Source organism: Chrysochloris asiatica, unplaced genomic scaffold, assembly GCF_000296735.1.
Source record: "Chrysochloris asiatica unplaced genomic scaffold, ChrAsi1.0 scaffold00001, whole genome shotgun sequence".
Taxonomy (NCBI): Eukaryota; Metazoa; Chordata; class Mammalia; order Afrosoricida; family Chrysochloridae; genus Chrysochloris; species Chrysochloris asiatica.
In genome coordinates, this window is record NW_006408519.1 from 55,539,971 (window position 1) to 55,560,932 (window position 20,962).

General features: G+C 36.7%; 1 protein-coding gene across 1 annotated transcript in view; it reads left to right on the forward strand.

The window, feature by feature from the left end:
- Positions 1 to 20,962, forward strand: part of ZFHX4 (zinc finger homeobox 4) — a 275,489-nt gene that overhangs the window by 3,097 nt on the left and 251,430 nt on the right. The window contains exon 2 of the mRNA XM_006830796.1: positions 342 to 844. Within this exon, the coding sequence (XP_006830859.1) occupies positions 342 to 844 (503 nt within the window). The remainder of the gene's footprint in view (positions 1 to 341; positions 845 to 20,962) is intronic.

Consider the following 20,962-nt stretch of genomic DNA (forward strand, 5'->3'; position numbering starts at 1 on the left):
TTGTAAGACAAGTTACGAAATAACAATTAGTGTGTATGTAAGTTTATTGCTCTTAGTGCATGATTGTTTTTGTTATGGTATTGATCAACTTCCTAACCCTCTAAAATGCAAATTTCAGAATGATATCATGCCCAGTAGGAGTAATTAAAGCTATCTGATGAGGGAATTTAGAAGTTGAAAGGGATGATTGTAATTGATCCTGATTCAATCCTATTACAGCTTTCTATAGTTTAAGCTCTAGAGAAAGCACATTCCTTGTCAAGACTTTATTTTACAGATTCCTTTGTGTGGACTGTGTTCTCTAGTCTCTATTTTTCTTTTTAATTTTTTTTTTCCTGTAGTAAATAATGAGCTGCCGCCTGAAATCCGGCTTGCCAGTGGTCAGCTAATGGGTGATGACCTGTCCCTCCTTACTGCAGGAGAGCTGTCACCTTATATCAGTGACCCAGCGCTGAAGCTATTCCAGTGTGCTGTTTGCAACAAATTCACCTCTGACAGCCTGGAGGCCCTAAGTGTGCATGTGAGCAGTGAACGCTCTCTCCCTGAAGAGGAATGGAGGGCTGTAATTGGAGATATCTACCAGTGCAAGCTCTGTAACTACAACACTCAGCTCAAAGCCAACTTCCAGCTCCACTGCAAGACTGATAAACATATGCAGAAATATCAACTGGTGGCTCACATTAAGGAAGGGGGCAAAACCAATGAATGGAGGCTGAAGTGTATTGCCATTGGCAACCCTGTTCACCTAAAATGTAACGCCTGTGACTATTACACCAACAGTGTGGATAAATTACGCTTGCATACCACCAATCACAGGCACGAGGCGGCCCTGAAGCTCTACAAGGTAAGCTGTGACATCCATATCCATTGGTACAGGGCAGAGAAGGGGATTAACTGTTTCAGAGCTTGGAGTACAATCTGCAAGTTAAAGGGGAGGTGGGCAGTGGAAAGGAAACACAACCCGGAAGGGCTGAATATTGAAATACTTGTAACTGGAGAATTTATTTAAATGCCACATGCCTCAATTATTCCTATCTCAGTGGCATCCATTGATTGTTTCATTGGGTTTCTACAATAAAATAACTTTTCTGGATCTTTTCAAATGTAAAATCATACTTGTTAAGACTCTTTTTTATTGAATTTTTAAAAGATAGTACCATATACTTGGCTAAGTGTTGATGGTTATAGGGAGCAGAGTGCGCCTTGTGAATGCATCATCTTTTATTTGTGGCAAAAAAAGATGACAATGTGAGCGTTGTTTTTTATCACCCCCACCTTTCTGTGTGTTCCCAGAAATTTTGAGCAAGCACACTCTCCCTTAGCATCAGTAGAAAATCTTTAAAAGTAAACTTTGTTGTTATTTTGCATGCCTCTTTTAGTTAGCTAGTAACATTTTTTTCTCAAAATGTTGGAAGTTGTGAATAGATAGGTATGGTCGTAAAATGGCAACTATATTTTTATCTTTATCAGAAAAAAATACTATGCAGATATAATTGATATGTGCAAGTGATAGAGCACTTTTTATTACCTAACTTGTCTTGGCTTTTTCTAAACCCTAATTACTGGGTAAATTGTTTTCTGCAGTTTGTTTACGGGATTGGTTGATTGTCTTGGTTCATGGATAAATATGTAACACATTCATTTCTATGATGAATAACTTGGTAACTTATTTAAAAGTTCTTTTGTCTAGAGAATATTAAAATTCAGAAAATATTGCAAACCATTAGTCATTGTAACAAGCTCTAAATATGATTACAAAATCCATTTTGCAAGTGTTATCTATTGATTTATACTAGAAATCAGTGATAACTATACTACCAGGAGTCAACCAGTAATCGTAATACCTATGGCTTTTCTAATGCTGTTTGAAATTATACACACAATGCAAAAAGAATAGATTGTGGCTATCTAGATTAGGTGCAGGAATTAGTTCTTTGGGTTGGTCTAGTTTTATTTGTGTGGGTTGTTTCTTAAAGTTCAAATTCTAGATTTATGTACTGAGAATAAAATCCTAAAGACTCTTGGTGTGAGAATTTGTAAAATTGTTACTGTGATATTGGCACTTTGTGGATCAGTAATGAAAACATTGGATTTGGGTTGCACAGTTTCAGGGGTGCATAGGCCCTAATGTAAGATGGAAGGCTTCTAAATTGATAGTATTGAAAATATAATACAGAGGATTAATTGTATTATAATTCATTTATTTTGCAGCAACAGCTGACAAATGTTCAATTGTCTACCTTTTTTTATGTTGATACTTGACCTATTAAAACTTCTAGAATACCTAGGAGAAAAAAAAGCAAACATTAAGTTTGTATAAATAATAGATCTAGACCCTGGGAGCTATATAGAATATTCATGAGTTATGTTTATATTCACGCAGCTCCTCTAACACTTTAAATTAACTTGTTTTGAATAGAAGATATAAACATACATTTTTCCCCCCCTATTTTATTAATTTCATGTGGAAACTTAAAGAAAGGTAGAGTGTTACTGTTTATTTTCTCAGGAAAGGTTATTTAATCTAATTGTTTGGTGATTATTTAAGTGTGTGTGTATGTGTGAAGTGCATCCATTTATTCCATAGCATGTATTGACCACCGGGCTAGGTGCAGAGTAAATTGCTAGGTGTTATCGTTACTTTTAAAAGTTGTTTTGTAGGGAGAGTTGGATATTGTCTTTGAATGTTTAACAACCAAGTGACATAAAAAACATGATTGTTTTAAGGAGTGTTTAAGCAATGAGAGCTATAGACTCTAGAACCAAAGGGTATATACTCTTACTCTAAAATATTTAAAAATAAATCATATACAAATATGTTTTTCCCACTCTTCTTTATTTGCTTATATCTGAAATGCCCAACTGCCCTTATAGTGTAGCAGTTAAATATTACCACAAACTAACAACAACAAAAAAATCACTCTGAACAAATTTACCTTGAATGAAAAGAAGATTGAAGAGATAAATATTAGAGTTATTAAAACTTGATATGACAATTAAGCCATATTCTTTTGCATTACCCTTAGAGGAACATTCTTTCTTTTCCCCCAGTAGTAATTAGAAAAATACTCCAGAGTAGCAGGTTGATGAAGATGACACTTCTAAACTGATTTACAGAAACAGTGAGTCAGACATAGAGGATTTTAAAGTGCAGTAATGAGGATATTAACAAGCTTGGTCTCCTTATGTTGGTAAAATAAAATTGGTCTATAAGTAACATTAATTGCTTTTAAATGCGAACCTAACAAATTGGATTGTGTCTGGAAAAATGATAGTTTGTAATAGGGTTAAAATAGTAAAATTAGACTTAAAAGAGTTTCTGAGTTAATGACTAAACAATAATGTTATATAAAATTCATTTTCATTACAAGTTCAATTTACATCATTTGCATCATGAATTATTTAGACTTTAAGGGAAGCTGACAAGAAGAGGTTTCAAGATGAAAATAGAACTGGTAGAAAACAGCTTTTCTAGTTATTGACAGCATATTGATTCATAACACTCTTAACTGTGGTAATGTGTCAATTCGATTTGAATAGACCTCTTTGCATTTTCAAACTGAAGCAGTATTACCTAAAAGAAGTGTGGGTTCTTATTCTAGTTGAAGGAGGCTAAAGGTTAAAGGTTAAGGGTTAGCTTAAAAGCATCAACTGCCTAGCTGCTTAACTTTAAACTGATCAATTTAATGAAAAGCTGTTTTACAGATGTTGTTTTAATGTATTTGGCAGAATATAGGCAGCTTTCACATTAGACGTATGCTAGTAAAAATTATTTCTTTATTTGACCAGAACAACACCTTTCCTTTTATGTTTAAGGTAGAAGGCTTGTGGGTTATGGTATTTTGGCAAGGAACCCAGGGGCAGAATGTGTTGATGATCTTTCCATATGGACACACACACACAAAAAGAAAAAAAAAAGAATAACTTTATGTCTATTGCTAATGAGACTGCAAAAACAAACAAAGCTGTATTCATTTTTCGCAGTGTTAATTTTTTTGATTTTTTAATGGAATGTTGTCGTGTAAAGAAAATCTTAATTCATTTCTTAAAGAGAAATTATTTGAAACTCTGAAGTGCCAAGCATTATTTAGTGTTGATTTTTCCGCTGCAATGAAGAGTGACATTGGTCTAGGAAATTAAAACAATAAAATGGAAACTGCAAATTGCCCTTACTTTTCTCTTTTAATGTGTGAATTTGTATTTAAAGTGAGGTTAATAAATACATAGCAAGTATAAATGCATGGCAAGCTGCTGTCAGCTTTGTAAGTTATAAGTTTTTGTATGTTTATCTTTAAGGTTAAACAGTGTTTTTCAGGGAGCCATTGTATTATATTTGAGTATATTCTCCTAATTTCATGCCTTTACACTATCTATACATTTTAGGCAACTGATACTCACATACTGGCTCCTCAATACATATTTGACGGATGAATAATGAAGTAATGAATAATTGAGGAAACTATTAAAGAAATCCTTTTATTTCCATCTCTCATTAAAAAAAAAAAATGCACTGCATTTTGTTCTATATCTTAAATGATCCCAAACTTTAAGTAAAGAATACCAGAAAAAGATAAAGTGAAAACCTCTCCATACCACACACAGTACACTGAGGAAGAACTAATAAGGCTTTGGCTTTGTTTATAATTCAGATTTGCACTTTAGTTTATTCTTGGCTCAGTATGGCCAAAACTTTTCTTGTCAGCTAACCATCATCCTATGCAGGGCATGCAAATACTCTTGCAGTACCTATACTTCAGCTTCTCTTATTATATGCATTTTTCAGTGAGGGGTTCACAGCTTTGCTAGTTCAAAGTCAAAAACGTAATTATACTAGCTTTTATCTTCCTGCCTCTGCTAGTAGTGAAGCAGAAGAGTCAGCCTGAATTCCATAATGCTGTTTTCATATTTGGATTTCAAATTGGCAGAGAACAGTGAATGAGTTGCTGGTCTCCATGGTGAGCAAAGGGGCACATGTGGGACATAGTCCTAGAGTCCTAGATAACTTTCAGTATAACAGTCCCCCAAGGAATATTTTTGGGTTTTTCTCATTATCCATGTTATGGATGAAAGAATCAGGGTTAAGAACTAAATTCAAGGTGTGGGGGAGGCTTGCAGAGGAGAATACAAGGAGGCACATTGGGAAAAATCTGTGGAAAGGAAATAAAAAATAATTAGCTTCATCTACCTTTCTTTGCTCTTTGTTTAAAACTAGTAGGAAATAATAACCTGATCAGTTTGGAATTAATAAAGAGTCATAAGTATTTCCATTTCAATAGGCCTGAGTCCAACTTTACAATTTAAAACCAAATATACCAGATACGTACCATTTCAATGAATGAACTGTCATTGTTCCTGTGTGATGGTAAAAGAGGTCAGGAGATTGTGTGGTATGCATTTGCATAAAAGTCATTGTGTAAAAGGAAATTGGAATATGTGAGTGTTTCTAAGAAACCAATACAGATTTTTCTTAATCTTATTCTAGTCATTTGTTTAGATGAAGAAAGCTGTTTTCAGAGATAAACAAAAGTTATTCTTTTCTGTTGCTGAATATTAACCTGAATATGGAAATTTCTTGCACTTTGTGTATTAGGTTTCAGATTTATGTTCATTTCAAGGTTGAAATGCTGTGTGAAATTTAATTCCAGTTGCAGGATTTGTTTTTTTTAAAAAAAGTAATCACAATTCAAATTGTTCTGTTGTATTCTCATATAAAAAGACAAGGCAAATGTTGATAAAAACATTGTCTGTAGTAGAAAATATACACATGCGTAATACTTAGAACTAATAAATACACAGATAAATGGAGACAAGTTGGTTAGCTAATAGTAACTAAAAATCACTGGTGTTTTCAGTGTATGATGTAATTGGCCAGGCCTATCGACTACGTCTTTTTCTGTTTATGTTGTTGTTCTCATGCGCCGTTGAGTCCGTTCTGACTCATAGCACTCCTTGGATAGGGTTTCTGAGGAGCAACTGGTGTGTTTGAACCACTAACCTTGTAGTTAGCAGTCCTCAGAGTTAGGTGATTGTCCTAGAGTACCACACCAGACTCCACTTACATTTATAAGTACGTTGTTGCTGTTAAGTGCCATCGAGTCGGTTCTGACTCATAGGCACCCTGTATAAGGTTTGCAAGGAGCCGCTGGTGAGCGGTTGGTGAGCTGAACCGCCGATATTGCGGTTCAAATTGGCCTTGCAGTCCGGTACATTAACCCCTAGTGCCACACCAGGATTCCATGTATAAATATGTTGTTATTGTTGAGTGCTGTCGAGTTGTTTTGACTCAACAGTGACCCTGTATAGGGTGCTGAGGAGCCGCTGGTGAACTGGAACCGCCGATCTTGTGGATCAAACCAACTTTGCAGTCCAGTGCATTAATCCACAGCGCCACACCAGGACTCCAGTTATAAGTATCGCCATATATTATACAGAGGCTACTTCTGCACAAATATGGACTTTCTTACTCCCTTCACATATTACATTATGAGATGAGAGCTTTCTTTATCCCCTGGGGTGGGGTATATGAACTTAGACCTCTACCTGCTTATCTATCTAAATTCTACCTTCCTACCTACCTATCTATCCATCCATCCATCCATCCACACCCACCCATCCATCTATCCATCCATATCAATTCATAGAGATGAAACTTTTTTCCAGACATTAGCAACTTATTACAGCCATGTCAGAATAAGACTTTCAGCATGTAAAATTGTTACCAAACCCAGACTTTAAAAGAAAGTTAAGTGTATCCTTGGAAGCTTCTTATTTTATTTACTACGTGTCTTCCCTAAACCAATGCAGTGATCTCACTGTATATCAAGTGTAAACTATCATGGTATGCTGTGTTTTTCTGAAATTGTTTATGTTTTATGCCACCAAGATCATCTCTTTATGGCAGTATGCCATGTTGCAAAACTACCTCTCAGGAAACTTACTGTGTGTCGTCAAGGCGGTCTGACTCATAGCAACCCTGCATAGGGTTTCCAAGAGCAGCTGGTGGATTTGAACTCTCGACCTTGCAGTTACCAGTCCCGTGCTTATCCTACAGCACCACACCAGGACTCCTCAGAAAATGAGCATTCCTTTCATTAATGGGGAAGAAGCCTTTTTATAAAAGCTGTCCCAATCACACGGCTATCAGATCTTTCCCAGGGTTTATTCATTTATTTTGAAAGAAAACTGATTGTTGTTGTTGTTAAGTGTAATCAAGTTGGATCCAACTCATAGGGACCCTGTGAGAGTTTCGGAGGAGCAGCTGGTGGGTTTGAACTGCCGACTTTGTGGTTAGCAGTCCAATGCTTATCCAACAGCACCACACCAAGTTGCAGAACCAGATTGTTACTGTTGTTGTTAAGTGCAGTTGAGTCAGTTCCGACCCATAGCGACCCTGAATAGGGTTTCCAAGGCTGTATATATCTTTATGGGAGCAGAAAGCCTCATCTGTCTCCCACGGAGCAGCTGTTAGTTTCGAACTGCCGACCTTAAGGTTCGCAGCCGGATTCGTGATTAATCAGTATAAATTTCTAATGTAAAATGAGGGGCTAGAGAGAGAGAGTAGGGGAGTGCAGTGTAGTTTTTCCAGGGATGGGCTCTAGGTAGTAGGGTAAGGAATGAGAAAAAAAGGAATTCTCAGTGTTCCTAAGGATTCCTTTCATCATCTGCTTCCAAATAGATGCACCACATCCCACAAACACACATACACCTCTAACTCCCCAAAACCACACTCAACAATTTGGCAATTTATGTTATGTTTTTGTTATTTGTGCTCATTCTGTCTCTTATGAAGTGTATATATAGTTTAACCAAAAGCAGTAAATTGCTTATGTGTCACCAACCCTGACGTAATTTAGACAATACAGGCAAAGGTGTTATCTGGTAATTAATGTCATCTCTCTGCCTGTTCTTTTGGTTTCACTCTAATTGTCCCTGTCAGTGGAGCTTGTTTGAAATTGCTGAAATGTTCAAATAGGTGCTGGGATGACACAGTAATGTAGCCAGAGTCATATGTTAACCAGGCTTCGTGCTGCTGAAAGGGTCTTGGCCCAGGGTGGAGTGAGGAGGAGCGGGTATGTGCATAATGACCACGGTTCTGCTTCCAGAACATCTGGCCTGTCTGAGTTCTACTGGAAATACTTTACCAAGTTTGCTTTGAGTCTAAGCCTGTGTTCAGGCTGACTTCAATTAGATGTGGAGATTTGTTCATTATTCAGATAATTCAAGTCCTGAAAGGCACTTTTGTCTGAATTATCAGTATATTTACAAAGACCTTGGAATGATAGGATTTGTTCAAAAAGTGAAGAGAAAGAATGGAGGCATAGACAGTTAAAACCTATTATGAAACATCTTCACAGATGCATAAACTGGGAGGAAGTATAGTGATTGGGACAGGCTTCTGGGCTAAAGTTCTGTTTGAAGAATGCCAGGATGCTATCCTAATTTTTACATACAATAGATATAGAAGCATTTACTGAGAATTTACTATGTGCCAGATTTTGAAAAGACCCCTTTTTATGGGTTTTAATTCAGTCAGCTACTGCCCCAACTTAGTCCCATGAATGTGGTAGGGTATAATCCATCTTCTATTATGAGAACAAAGAGTTTTCTCAGATGATGCTTCATAAGTCACACCCCTAACCAAAGTTATAGGTGAGATTTGATGGTCATATGTCAGGAATATTCATACAATGAAGGACTGAATTCATATAACTAACCATCAAATGTTTCTGTGCTCGTTTTCGTCAGTGGTTGGTCTTTGAGTCATCAGTAGATGTGGAACAATGCCATTTACATATCTTGACTTATTCTTATTGCCTGGTTTCATAGAAAGACTTTTTAATCAGTTTAAGACAAGGGCTAGCGTGGGAATTTGAGGACAGGATAGGGCTTTTTTCTTAGTTGGCTCATTTCTGTTGTCCTTCATACATGAAGAAGATGCTACATTTGGACAAGAAAACTACCTAAAAATGAATGTAAAATGTACCAAATTAAAGCTTCAGTAAATCTCTCTATAAACCCACAACGCTATGACTCTTAGAGAATCTTTATAAGCTTAGTGTTGCTTAAAGATACATCACTTCTGTTATTACAGATAATAACAGCTACATATGATTACCATGTTTGACAGCCCTTTATTCCATTTAGTTTTATAGTCTTTTATTGATACTCTGTTTTTCCTCTCTTTAAGGAAAAGAAGTTTTGTGGTCATTGATGTAATTATGTATATTAAATATGCTTATGTAAGAATACAATGTATTGTAACCATACTCTACTTAGTCAGATTTTCCTGAAGCCTTCCTTTCATAAGAAATTATTACATAGATGGAATGCATATTCCCCATATAAGTAAACTCCCATCTTGAACCTGTTAGGAATAAAAGCGATAGTTAACAAATGGCCAGTGGCTACCAACTCAATTAAACCTTTCTTTCCTTATTGTTTAAAGAATAAGTGTTAGCGTTATATTTTTGCCATCACATATTTTTTAGGGAGTGTGACAGAGTAAGACCAGCATTGAAGAATTATTTGTCCCTGGATAGCTGCTGATGAAATTGGTGAAATGCAGGGCAAAGCCTAAGAAACTCCGTTGGCGTAGTAGCCTAGGTATGTGTTAGGCTGCTAACTGTAAGGTCAACAGTTTGAATCTGCTACCTGTCTTTCACAAAACCACCAACAAAGCGTGGAAAGAAATGAGCTGTTGATAGATCTAGCTGGAATGGCTAATTCCAGTTTAGGATTCTTGGCGTGGTGCTGTGGGATAAACCCTGGTCTGCTGATTGCAAGGTTGGCAATCCAAACCCACCAGATGCTCCTCGGAAACCCTTAACAACTATTTGCTATGAGCTGGAAACAACTCGATGGCACTTAACAGCAGTTTAGGGTGAAAGGATTTGAAGTTTTAAGATACTGATTTGCAGACTGTGATTGCATGTCCTGTGGCAAGTAGAACCTCTTTTATAGAATTGACAACTGACTATCAATATAGGATTTATGTGGTATTGGGAAATTTTCACCCAAGCTATACCTTTTTTTGATGCTGGATACTGTCAACAGTTTAGCTTCCTTTAAAATAAAACTGCTGTTATTATGTACGGTTGAGTCGGTTCCAACTCATAGAGACCTTCTATAGGGTTTCTGAGGAGCAGCTGGTGGGTTTGAACTGCCAACCTTGTGATTTGCAGTTCAGTGCTTATTTTATGGTGCTATCCCAGGAGTCCAAACTATGCTACTACTTTAAAAAAAAAAAAAAAAGTTTTTTATTGTGTTTGTAGTGAAAATTTGCATAGCAAATTAAATTCCCCTTGAACAATTTCTACACATTTTATTCAGTGATATAGTTATATTTCATCATTCTCATTATTTTGAATTTGGTAATTTCACTTCTAGTAATCTAGTTAATCTAGTTTCCCTATCTTCTTACCTTCTCATTTTTGCTTTAGAGTAGATGTTGACCACTGGGTCTCATGTAGATGCTTTTTTTAAAGAAGCATAGTACTCCTGGGTAATAGTCTTTATTTTATGAGGCAGTTTGTTATTTAGCTAAAAGATGAACCAGGGAATAGTTTCAGTTTAAACTTTAAAGAGTCTTTCAGAGCAATAGTCTGTGGGAGTCAGGTAGTTTCAACTGGTCCAGTAAATCTGGACTTTTTAAGAATGTGGGTTCTGTTGAATATTTTTTCTTCATTCTGTCAAGACCCATTATTTATATTCCTGATCAGAATGGTAGGTAATTGTAGCTGGGCACCATCCTGTTCTTCTCTTCTCACGGTAGATGAGCTCATGGCTCCTGTAAACTACTTTTTCTTCTGAGTCTTTGGTTTCCTCCAGAAGAGCAGACACCATTAGTTGGTTCTTAGGTGAGTATTTGCCAGCTTTTAATATCCCAGACACTCCTCACCAAACTAGAACATGAACTTCATGAACAATATTATTCTGATTGAGTTGTCACGTGAGATTTTGGGTCCTAAAACCGAGAAAACCTATCCTATGAGGTGTTTGTTTATGTTTCAGAAGTATCTGTAAGTGTGGTCCTTATGTATTTTATTCTGTATGTGAATGTGTAGGCACAAACATTCATGTAGATATACTTATGGATGTATACATATGTATGGAGCCCTTGTGTGGCACTGTAGGATTACTACACCTCAGAGTCATTGGAATTACAAGGCTGGTGGTTCAAACCTACCAGCCGCTCCTCAGAAACCCTGTATGGATGGGGTCGCTATGAGTTGGAAACGACTCAAAGGCACTTAACAACAACATACATACATAAGTGTGCATTCAGGGTCCTGGTGTGGCACTGTAGGCTAAGCCCTGGACTGCTAACTGCAAGGTAGGCAGTTCAAACCCACCAACCACTCTTCGGAAAGGCTATACAAGGTCACTATGAGTTGGGACCAACTCAATGGCATTTAACAATAGCAACAATATAGGTATATATATACACACACACACACACATGAGGGGGCTTCAAAAAGTTTATGGGAAAATTTATGGAAAAATTCCATTGTCTTTAGTTAGTTCCATTTTTCATGAACTTTGAAGCCCGCTCATATATACCACATATTGTCTATTCAATTAGTCTTTGCTATAGTGACTAGTGTTCCAACAAGCATCATGTTGTTAAGTTCTGTTAAGTTGATTCTGACTCATAGTGACCCTGTATAGGGTTTCTGAGGCTGTAAATGTTTATGGGAGCATAATGCCTCATCTTTCTCTTAGAAGAAAGTGAACATAGGTGTGGCTTATGTCTGTTTGTGTTTTTCCATTAGGTGTATGAGGTGTATATCTAGAAGTGAGATTACTGGATCATAAGACAGTTCTAGTTTTAGTTTTTTGAGGAAGCACCGTGCTGTTTTTTTCAGTGGGTGCACCATTTTACAGCCTCACCAGCAATGGCATAAGGGTTCCAATCTCCTTACATCCTTCCCAGCATTTATTGTTTTACATTTGTTTTGTTGTTGTTTACTTTAAAAAACTGTTTTGAAGTCAGTACCTATTTGCAGGGATGGGATGGTATCTTATCGTAGTCTTGATTTGCATCTTTCCCGATGTGGCACTGTAGACTAAGCACTGGTCTGCTTGCTGAAAGTTTGGTAGTTCAAACCCCCCCACCCAGTCACTCCTTGAATTGCTATACAGGGTCGCTATGAGTTGGAGCGGACTTGACAGCACTTAACAACAATAACAACATTGACTAATGATTGTGGGCATCTTTTCATGTGCTGGCCACTTTGGTGAATGTCCTCTTTGGTGAAGTGTCTATTCATGTCCTTTGTCCATTTTTAAATTGGATTGTTTGACTTTTTATCATTCAGTTGTTGAAGTTTTCTATGTATTGTATTTTAAAGATTAGACCCTTATTGCATATGTCGTTTCTGAATATTTTCCAGCGTGTAGTTTGGCTTTCACTGTTTTGGTAAAGATTTTTTTGATGATCATAGTTTTAAACTTTTACAAGGTCCCAGCTATCTGGTTGTGTTAAAATGCTACTGTTTTTTGAAGAGAGAATATATACTTATAACAATTACAGTAAGTAAAATACTTTATCTCATTTACTTTTCCTCATATTTCTATGTTATTATTCTCATTTTTATATATGAGGTTACAGAGGTTCAGAAAGAAGTGCTGAAAGTCTCACAGATAGTAAGGAGACTTATGCTAGAATTCAAACCCAGACCTCATCTCAACCCTACATTTTGAAGCTTTCTAATAAAGAAACATTTGATCTTAGGGGCAGAGCAAGGAATAGGAAAGGAAAGGAAAGAAGACCAGGGGCTTCAGAGGCAAACTGCAGTTTTTGTCTAGGTCCTAATCATTTTAACACTTTTACTTCTTCAAACCAGCAGTTTTCCTTAAAGAATATTAGAGATACAAGGCAACATTTGTGGTCGTTGTTTAGTGCCATCGAGTTGGTTCCAACACATAGTGACCCTGTATAGGATTTCTGAGGAATGGATAGTGGGTTTGAATTGGCGACCTTGTGGTTAGCAGTCCAGTGCTTATTCTTCAGCACTACGCCAGAGCTCCTAAGATAACATAAGAGCTGACAACTTTACCTAGGATTTGCTTAGGTAGATGTAGTCTTTTAGAGCTCAACCTACATCTGTTGGCTTATCTACAAGCTGGAAGTAGAAACTATTGGTTAAAATTATAACCTGCAGAATTCCTGTCATAGTGGAATCCTTTCTCTATAAAATCTTCCTTTTACTGGCATTTTTGGGTGTTTGGTATATTAAATAGAAAAGACTAATAGAATATTTATCACTTGTAGTGCTTGAGCTCTCAGTGTTTGCAAGTTAAGCACCTTTGGAAGCTGCATTAATTCCTTCAGGTCACCAGGGTACTTCAGCAGTAATGCACTAAATGGTACTCTGCTGACCTGAAAAAGGGAATGTGCCTCCCTAAGCATTTAACTTTCTACACAGAAACAGCCAAAGCACCTTCCACTCTCTACTCATCACCCGAGTCTCCTCTTTCCTTTTCCCACCATCATTTTAACTGTAGGGGGAAAGTCCTGTTGTCTTCTTTGCTACTTACTAGAATTATAAAAACAACCAACCTTATTTTGTTTTAAATTATTATTATTATATACTTTTTCTTTTTTCTTTGATCCATTAAAGTTGTAAGGGTCCAGGAATTTTCTTTCAAACATTTATTTTTTAATGAATTTTCTTCCTGTTTTTTTTCTATCTCAAAATTTGTAAAGCCCCAAATTTTGTTACAATTGTTAATATCAGTTGAACGTAGAAATGCTTCAGGAAATCTTGAATCTGGTTACATGATTCTGTGCAAATGTGCTAGTCACTGACCTTGCCTTAATTGACCACATTCAGTAATAAAATTCTCTTTTTCTTGGCAAATAAGAATAATTTTACCTTTAAAATTACAGGAGTTGGAAATAGAGAAGATCCTAATAACTATAGGAACTATGGTGTGTGTAAAGCACATAGAGACAGTTAGGAAACTATGTTGTTGTTGTTGTTAAGTGCTGTTGAGTCGGTTCCGACTCATAGCGACCCTGTCTGTATAGGGTTTTCTAGGGGTGGCTGGTGGGTTTGAACTACCAACTTTGTGGTTCAAACTGACCTTTGGTCTAGTGCTTTATCCTGTAGCACCACACCAGGACTCCTAGTATGCAGTATTTTTCTAAACTTTCAGACATATATTTACTTTTTTTTTTTTTTAGTTGCAAAGGTGTACAGAGCAGAGCATTGGTTTTACATTCAGCAAATTGTATACTTTGCTTCCTTAACATGCTTGGAGACTCCCTCCATGTACCCTCTGTTCACTTTACTTCTTGCATTCCTGCCTGTCTTTAGCTATCTTCATCTTTCCTTTGCCAACTTCCCTCGTGCTGTATATTGCATGCCTCATATCTCATGTTAACATGTGTTTACCCTCTAGTCCATAAATAATTTTTCCTGCCTCCATCCCAAGAACCATTATAGAATTTTTCTTTTATCAGAAAAAAACATTTCTGTTGTTGTGTAACATCAAGTCGGTTCTGACCAATAGCGACCCTGTATAAGGTTTCTGAGGAGCGACTGGTGAGCTTGAACTGTCAATCTTGCAGTTCAAACTAATTTTGCAGTCCAATGCATTAACCCACAGCACCACACCAGAGTGGTGTCATACAGTTGTCCTTTTGTGATTGACTAATTTCACTCAAAGAAGCTCTGGTAGTGTAGTGGTTGCAAGTCAGTCTGTTAACCTCATGGTCAGCAGTTTGAAACTACTAGCAGTCCAGTGCGAGAAAGAGGAGGCTTTCTGCTCCCATAAATATGGATTTACATTCTCAGAAAACCTATACAGGGTCATTATGAGTCGGAATCTACTCCATGGCACACTACCACCACCACCAATTTCACTCGGCATAATGTCCTCCAGGTTCATCTATGTTGTGAGGTGTTTTGCTGATTCTTCATTATTCTTCAGTATTGTATAATATTCCATTGTATGTATGTAACAAAGTTTGTTTAACCATTCGTCTTTTGATGGGCCTTTAGGCTGACTCCCATCTTTTTGATATAGACAGCATACTAAAGAATACTGTTTTCATATCCATTTTGCTACTGTCTGTCTATTGACTACTGCATTTAATCTATTTAATTCAATGTAATTGTCAACAGGAATGAATTGGTTGTTGTTATTTTGCTCTGATTGTTTTTTGGTGCTACTGATTTCTTTGTTCTACACTGAGTTCTTGTGGATTTTTTTTTTTTTTTTTTACATTTCTGTTATATTAAGTTTTTCTAAATGTTTCTGATGTTCCTATTTTTTTTTTAAGTTTGTTTGATGTGAAGGTGTTCTAATTTTCTTTGAGGTTACCTTACAATTTAGTAATCTTTTCCCCCATTAAAACAGTGTGTTTTACCGTGAAATCAACTTCCTCACCTTCATTTTACATTGATATCTGTTTCCCTATTTTAGGTCTTAAAGGTTTATTTTACTTTAAGTACTTATTATATTGAATTCTTGATAGTGTTGCCGTATATGTTAATCTCAGGTTGTTGTCTGCTGTGTTAGTTCTCAGTCCAAAGAACACTCTTTAGTAGTATCTTTTTTTTATAAAATTGGGCTGGTTATTAAAAAAAATCCTTGAATTCCTTTTTATCTGGAAACATCTGAATTTCTCTGTTATATTTAAGGGACAGCTTTGCTAGGTATATGATTCTTGGTTAGCAGTATTTTTTTTTTTTTTCTTTCAGAGTTTTATATGTCATTTTGACTCCTTCTTGCTTGCATGGTTTCTGCTGAGAAATCAGAGCTTAATCTTATCGGTTCTCCTTTACTGGTAACTTTTCATTTTTCCTGAGATGCTTCCAAGATACTTTCCATGTCTTTGGTTTTAGAAAATGTGTTTATGATACGTCTTAATTGATTTTCTTTTGGAATCTATCCTGGTTGGAATTTGTTCAGCTTCTTGTATGATTATCTTCTTGTTTTTCATCAAGTTAGGAAAGTTTTTCTTCCAAAAATTCTTCAACAGTTTTTCTCTGTGCTTTTTATTGTCTTTTCCTGTTATGGAATTCCGATCACTCATAAGTTATTTCCCTTCATGGTATCCAACATAACCTCAGGCTTTCTTTGGGTTTTTTTGAATTACCTTTTTCTAATTATTCTTCTAGCATACTGTAATTGAGAGATTTATCTTCCACCTCACTAATTCAGTCTTTCATTGTTTTGATACAACTTCTTTGTCCTTTCAATGTGTTGTTCATTTCTGAAATCTTATTATTAATCTTCTGGATTTCTCATTTGTCTTATTTCAAAATTTACACTTGTTTTGTCTGTTTATTCTTGTAGCGTTTTCCTGAATTCTTCTAACTTTTTTTTCTGTGTGCTTGCATTTCTTGATCTGTCAGTCCTTTCAAGGAACCTAAATATCATTCAATATCATTCTTCTCAATTCTTTTTTAGTTAGTTCCATTGTCTTTTCTTATTCAGATACGTTTTATGGCTCTGTATCTTGGTCATTTATTTGAGCCATTCTCCTTTGTTTCTTTGTGTGAGGTAAAATTGTCTGTGGTCTCATGGACATAGTGGTACTGTTGCTGTCAGGTTTTTATTTAATTGATGATTGTGTGTTGATGTGTTCTTAAGCTCTCACCAAATCTCCTGTGGTTGTAGTTAGAGAATGGAGGCGTGTGCACCTCACTTTAGCGTGGGTTTGGCTGGGGTTGGCTGCTGTCTATCATTGATCAGGTTATATAGGAGCTGATACTGGCTCTTGCCCAGTGAATGGAACTACACAGGGTATGGTTGTGCCTGCGCTGTATGGGCATGGTTGCTGTCTCTTGTTGGGTGGGAAAGATGAGAAATCCCTTCCTACCTCCCACATACAAGAAAACAAAACAGAATAAACAAACAAGCAATCAACAATGAAAAGAGAAAATTGTGAAAGAGAAAAAATAAGTGCAGTTGTTGTACATGGAGTGGAAAAAACTATGAAGGGCTCATGTCAGCCAAGGAACTCATGAGGTGGGTGCAGGAAGGCTGTCAGGGCAGAGTTTATGACCCTAAATGAAGGGCCCTATTGACCTAGGTGTTATCTATGATCAGAGTACTCAGTCAGGAAGTGGTTCATGGAGGCTCTTAGTGAAGCTGGTTCCAGTGCTTGTTAGAACAAGACAGCTGGGGACAGCGTGGCTGATTATGAGGATTTCTGCTAGACTAATGCTGGTCTGGTGGCTCTGAAGGTTCTATAGGTCTGGAGCTGAGTCTGCTGAAATCCAGGCACCAAAGCAACTGGCCCCTGCCTCACATTGGCATAGCTCACAACCATGTGGCTCTGAATTCCTAAAGATCAAGGTCTACACTGGGGATGGATAAGGGTGGGAGCTAGCCACACCTGGAGTCACAAGAAGGAATCACACCTTTCCCATTAACTATGTGAATCTGCTCTGTCAGGCCAACTTTTGTTGCCAAAGCTGCTCATAAATTTCAAGATGGTCACACCACATTTGGCTGGTCATTCACCAGGCAGTCTCCCTCTCACCAGTTAGTATCCCTCTCTTATTGTCCTTGCACAACATTTCCTCCCAGCAAGTGCTCAGTTCACTTCTTTGACCTTTACTCTGAAGTTCAGGGGTCCAGGAGTTCATCTGTATCTGTTTCATTTGGTTTCTCTTATCTTTGTTGTAGTGGGTCCATGAAGTGTGTCTATTTAGTCTGCCATCTTGGCAGAAGTTCTCTTAAATATTTCTAACTATCCATTTGACAGACCTGAGAATAACATTAGTAGTCCATAGGGCCTAAAATCATTCATTGTTGAATTGTGAAAAGTCAAGTAAAAGACTTAATTGTCATCATCTTTGAAAGGTAGTTTACTAGGCATCTCTTTTAAAGTCACCATATATGTAGCAGTAGTATCTACTATAAAGTACAGAGAGGGTAGCATCAGAAATGGTTACCATGATTGATTCTCAGTTATTGTTGTTGTTGTTATGTGCCATCGAGTCGGTTCCGACCCATAGCGACCCTGTATAGGGTTTCCGAGGGTGTAAATCTTTACGGGAGTAGAAAGCCTCATCAGATAAATATTATTGTTTTTTGGAAAAAAGATTAACATGCTAAAATGAGGACTATATACCTTTAGAGTAACCCTTGATTTTTTAAATTAGAATTTATTTGAGTAAAATTAATATTATATAATTATATTAAAATAACATGAAGACAAGTCAAGAAAATTACTATAAAATTACATAAACCTTTGTTAAACAAAAAATATTTTTAAATGAAGCTATTGTTTCTTGACATAGCCTTCATCTAGGCCTTTATACTTCCGAAAGTGGTGTTGCCATCTCTCTAACTCTTCCCTAAAAGATTCTGTGCTCTTTGATTTACACCATGTCAAAATGGCAGTTTTTGCATTTTACAGGGTCTCAAAATGTGTTTCTTGTGAATGCTCTTTGAGTTTTAGAAGCAAAAAAGAAATCTAAAGAGGCAAAATCAGGACTGTAGGGTGGATGGGGTAAGGTCTCACAAATGAATTCTAATAGGATAGTCCTTGTTACCCTGAAAGAATAAGCATGCATTGTATGATGGGAAAAAAGTCCTCAGTGCAACTTTCCTGGCCTGTTTCTCACCAATGCAGTTTTCAATTGTCTTAAAACTTACCGCTCCGAAGCTCCTGTAATCATCCTTTATCCTTTGAAAAACTATCATGATTGCCCCTCTGAGATCCTTCCTTCTGAGCTGACTTGTCTGCCTTGAATTTAACTGGTCCAGCCAATCACCTTGGAAACTACTTTGGGCATTTTTTTGTTCTTTGGTTAAAGCAAATTTAAAAAAATTCAGGGTGATGTTTTAATTTTTATTGGAAGAGTTAGTAATTTCAAAACACATGCACACATTCATTTGGATGGAATTATGGCACTGAGTTTTTCCATGATGCATATCCCTTGAGAAGATACTCTCTAGTTTTATGACCAAGTTCTTTGAAAACAGGAGCAAAGGGAATTAAAAAAAAAAAAATTTTTTTTTTTTGAGTATAGACTTTGGCTTTCTAAATTCTCTATAACAGAAAAAGTAAGCTAAGGTTTATATATTGTTGTTAAGTGCCGTCAAGTCGGTTCCGAACCATAGCAACCGTGTATGGTTTCTGAGGAGCAAGTGGTGAGCTTGAACCGATGATCTTGCAGTTCAAATGGCTTTGCAGTTTGGCACAGTAACCCACAGTGCCACACCAGGACTCCATAAGGTTGTATGGTGTGATGTATGGTGGTGTGTTGTGCAGTCGATTCCAACTCATAGCCACCCTACATAGTGTTTCCAAGGCTATAAATCTTTATGGGAGCAGAAAGCCTCATCTTTCTCCCGCAGAACCACTGGTAGTTTCGAACTGCTGTCCATGAGGTTAGCAGCCCGACTCATAACCACTACGCTACCAGATCTCCTAATATGGTTTATAAAGAGCTGTTTAATTTTTATTTAGAATATTCACTCAACATGCAGGTAGAGGTACTGTCTAAAGTTTAAATGCAAAATTGTTCTCCTAATGTCCTAATTTTTAATTTTTTCAACCTTTATTTAGATCTGAGTTTTAATATAGATTCTTGGGTGCAATATTTACTTAAAAGTTTCTATAGTAAGTACTAGGTCATTGTACTCTTTCCTGTATACTGCAGCTACTCTTTTAGTGACAATGGCATAATGATGTATTGGAAAAGCATTGATACAGAGAACGTAACTTGAAATTGATGCTTGTATGTTTGTGTAAGTACTTCTTAACAATTTCCAAAAAAAATGAGCCATTTAGTTATTTTTTGAAGGAAGTAGAACTTGGATATATATTCACAGTACTTGCAACAGTTGATTGCAAAGACAAGATAGCCATTATACCAATGATGTTTCCTATACACATCTAACGAGAGAGACTTACTTATTCTATTTTGGACAAACCATGCAGAAGATTTTATGTGTTCTGGGTATTTGTAAATGTGTGAGAATACTATGCATAAAGACAGAGTAAAATGAAAATTTGTGAAGATTATGGGTTAATCATTAATTTCCACTTACTTTGTTTCAAAGTAGATTGCAGAAATTCTTTCCTGAACATTGTAAGAGCTCTCAGTCCCTAGAGATAAACCTTTGATGATATTGTGCAACACTTGTCAACAAGCGCTTAAGTCAGTTCTGTGTGTACACATGACTAATCACAGATTGAGGGAACAGAATATAATTTGGAAAAGGCCTCACTGACTGTGGGAATGTCGTAAGCTTTTTTTCCCTTATATAAAAAAAAAGCAGGTACTGAGCCCACTTTGGAGCAGGTCTCCCTTTGCAAAGGCTTTAATACATCTTTAAAAGGTATTCTTTTTGAAGGCAGAGATGATGACATGGAGAGACAGAGCAGCTGAGGATTCTTGACTCATGGAGGGAGAGGGGATGTGTACTGGTGGCCAGGGGCAGGGTGTGCCCTTAGGCTGTTTGAATGACTGTAGATTCCTGAGTGTTTTGATGCACATCCTCCCTCCAATAAAACCAGAGGGAATAAGGGAATAGAAGCAAATACTGTTGAATGATTTAGCATGCACACGATTGTAAACATTGCAATGAAACAAACTGGTGTTTCCCCCTTGTAAACTATCACTCAATTCACAATAAAAACTTAAAAAAAGATATTCTTCATAAAGCAGAACCAAATCCGACACCAAACCCATTGCCATCATATCAATTCCAACTCATAGTGACCTTACAGGACAGTAGAGCTGCCACATAGAGTTTCTAAGGATTAGAAGCAGACTGACAGAGCTTTCTCTTGCAGAGTGGCTGGTAGGTTCAAGTCACCAACCTGTTTGGTATCAGCTGAGCACTGTAAATACTTTAACCACTGTGCTACTTTTTTTTTTTTTTTTTAACCTGCTGTCTTATTTATTTAGTGATGTTTTAACAGAGCAAAAGTGGGGGTTTCAAAAAGTATGTGGAGAAATTCCATTTACTTTGAATTCGATTATTT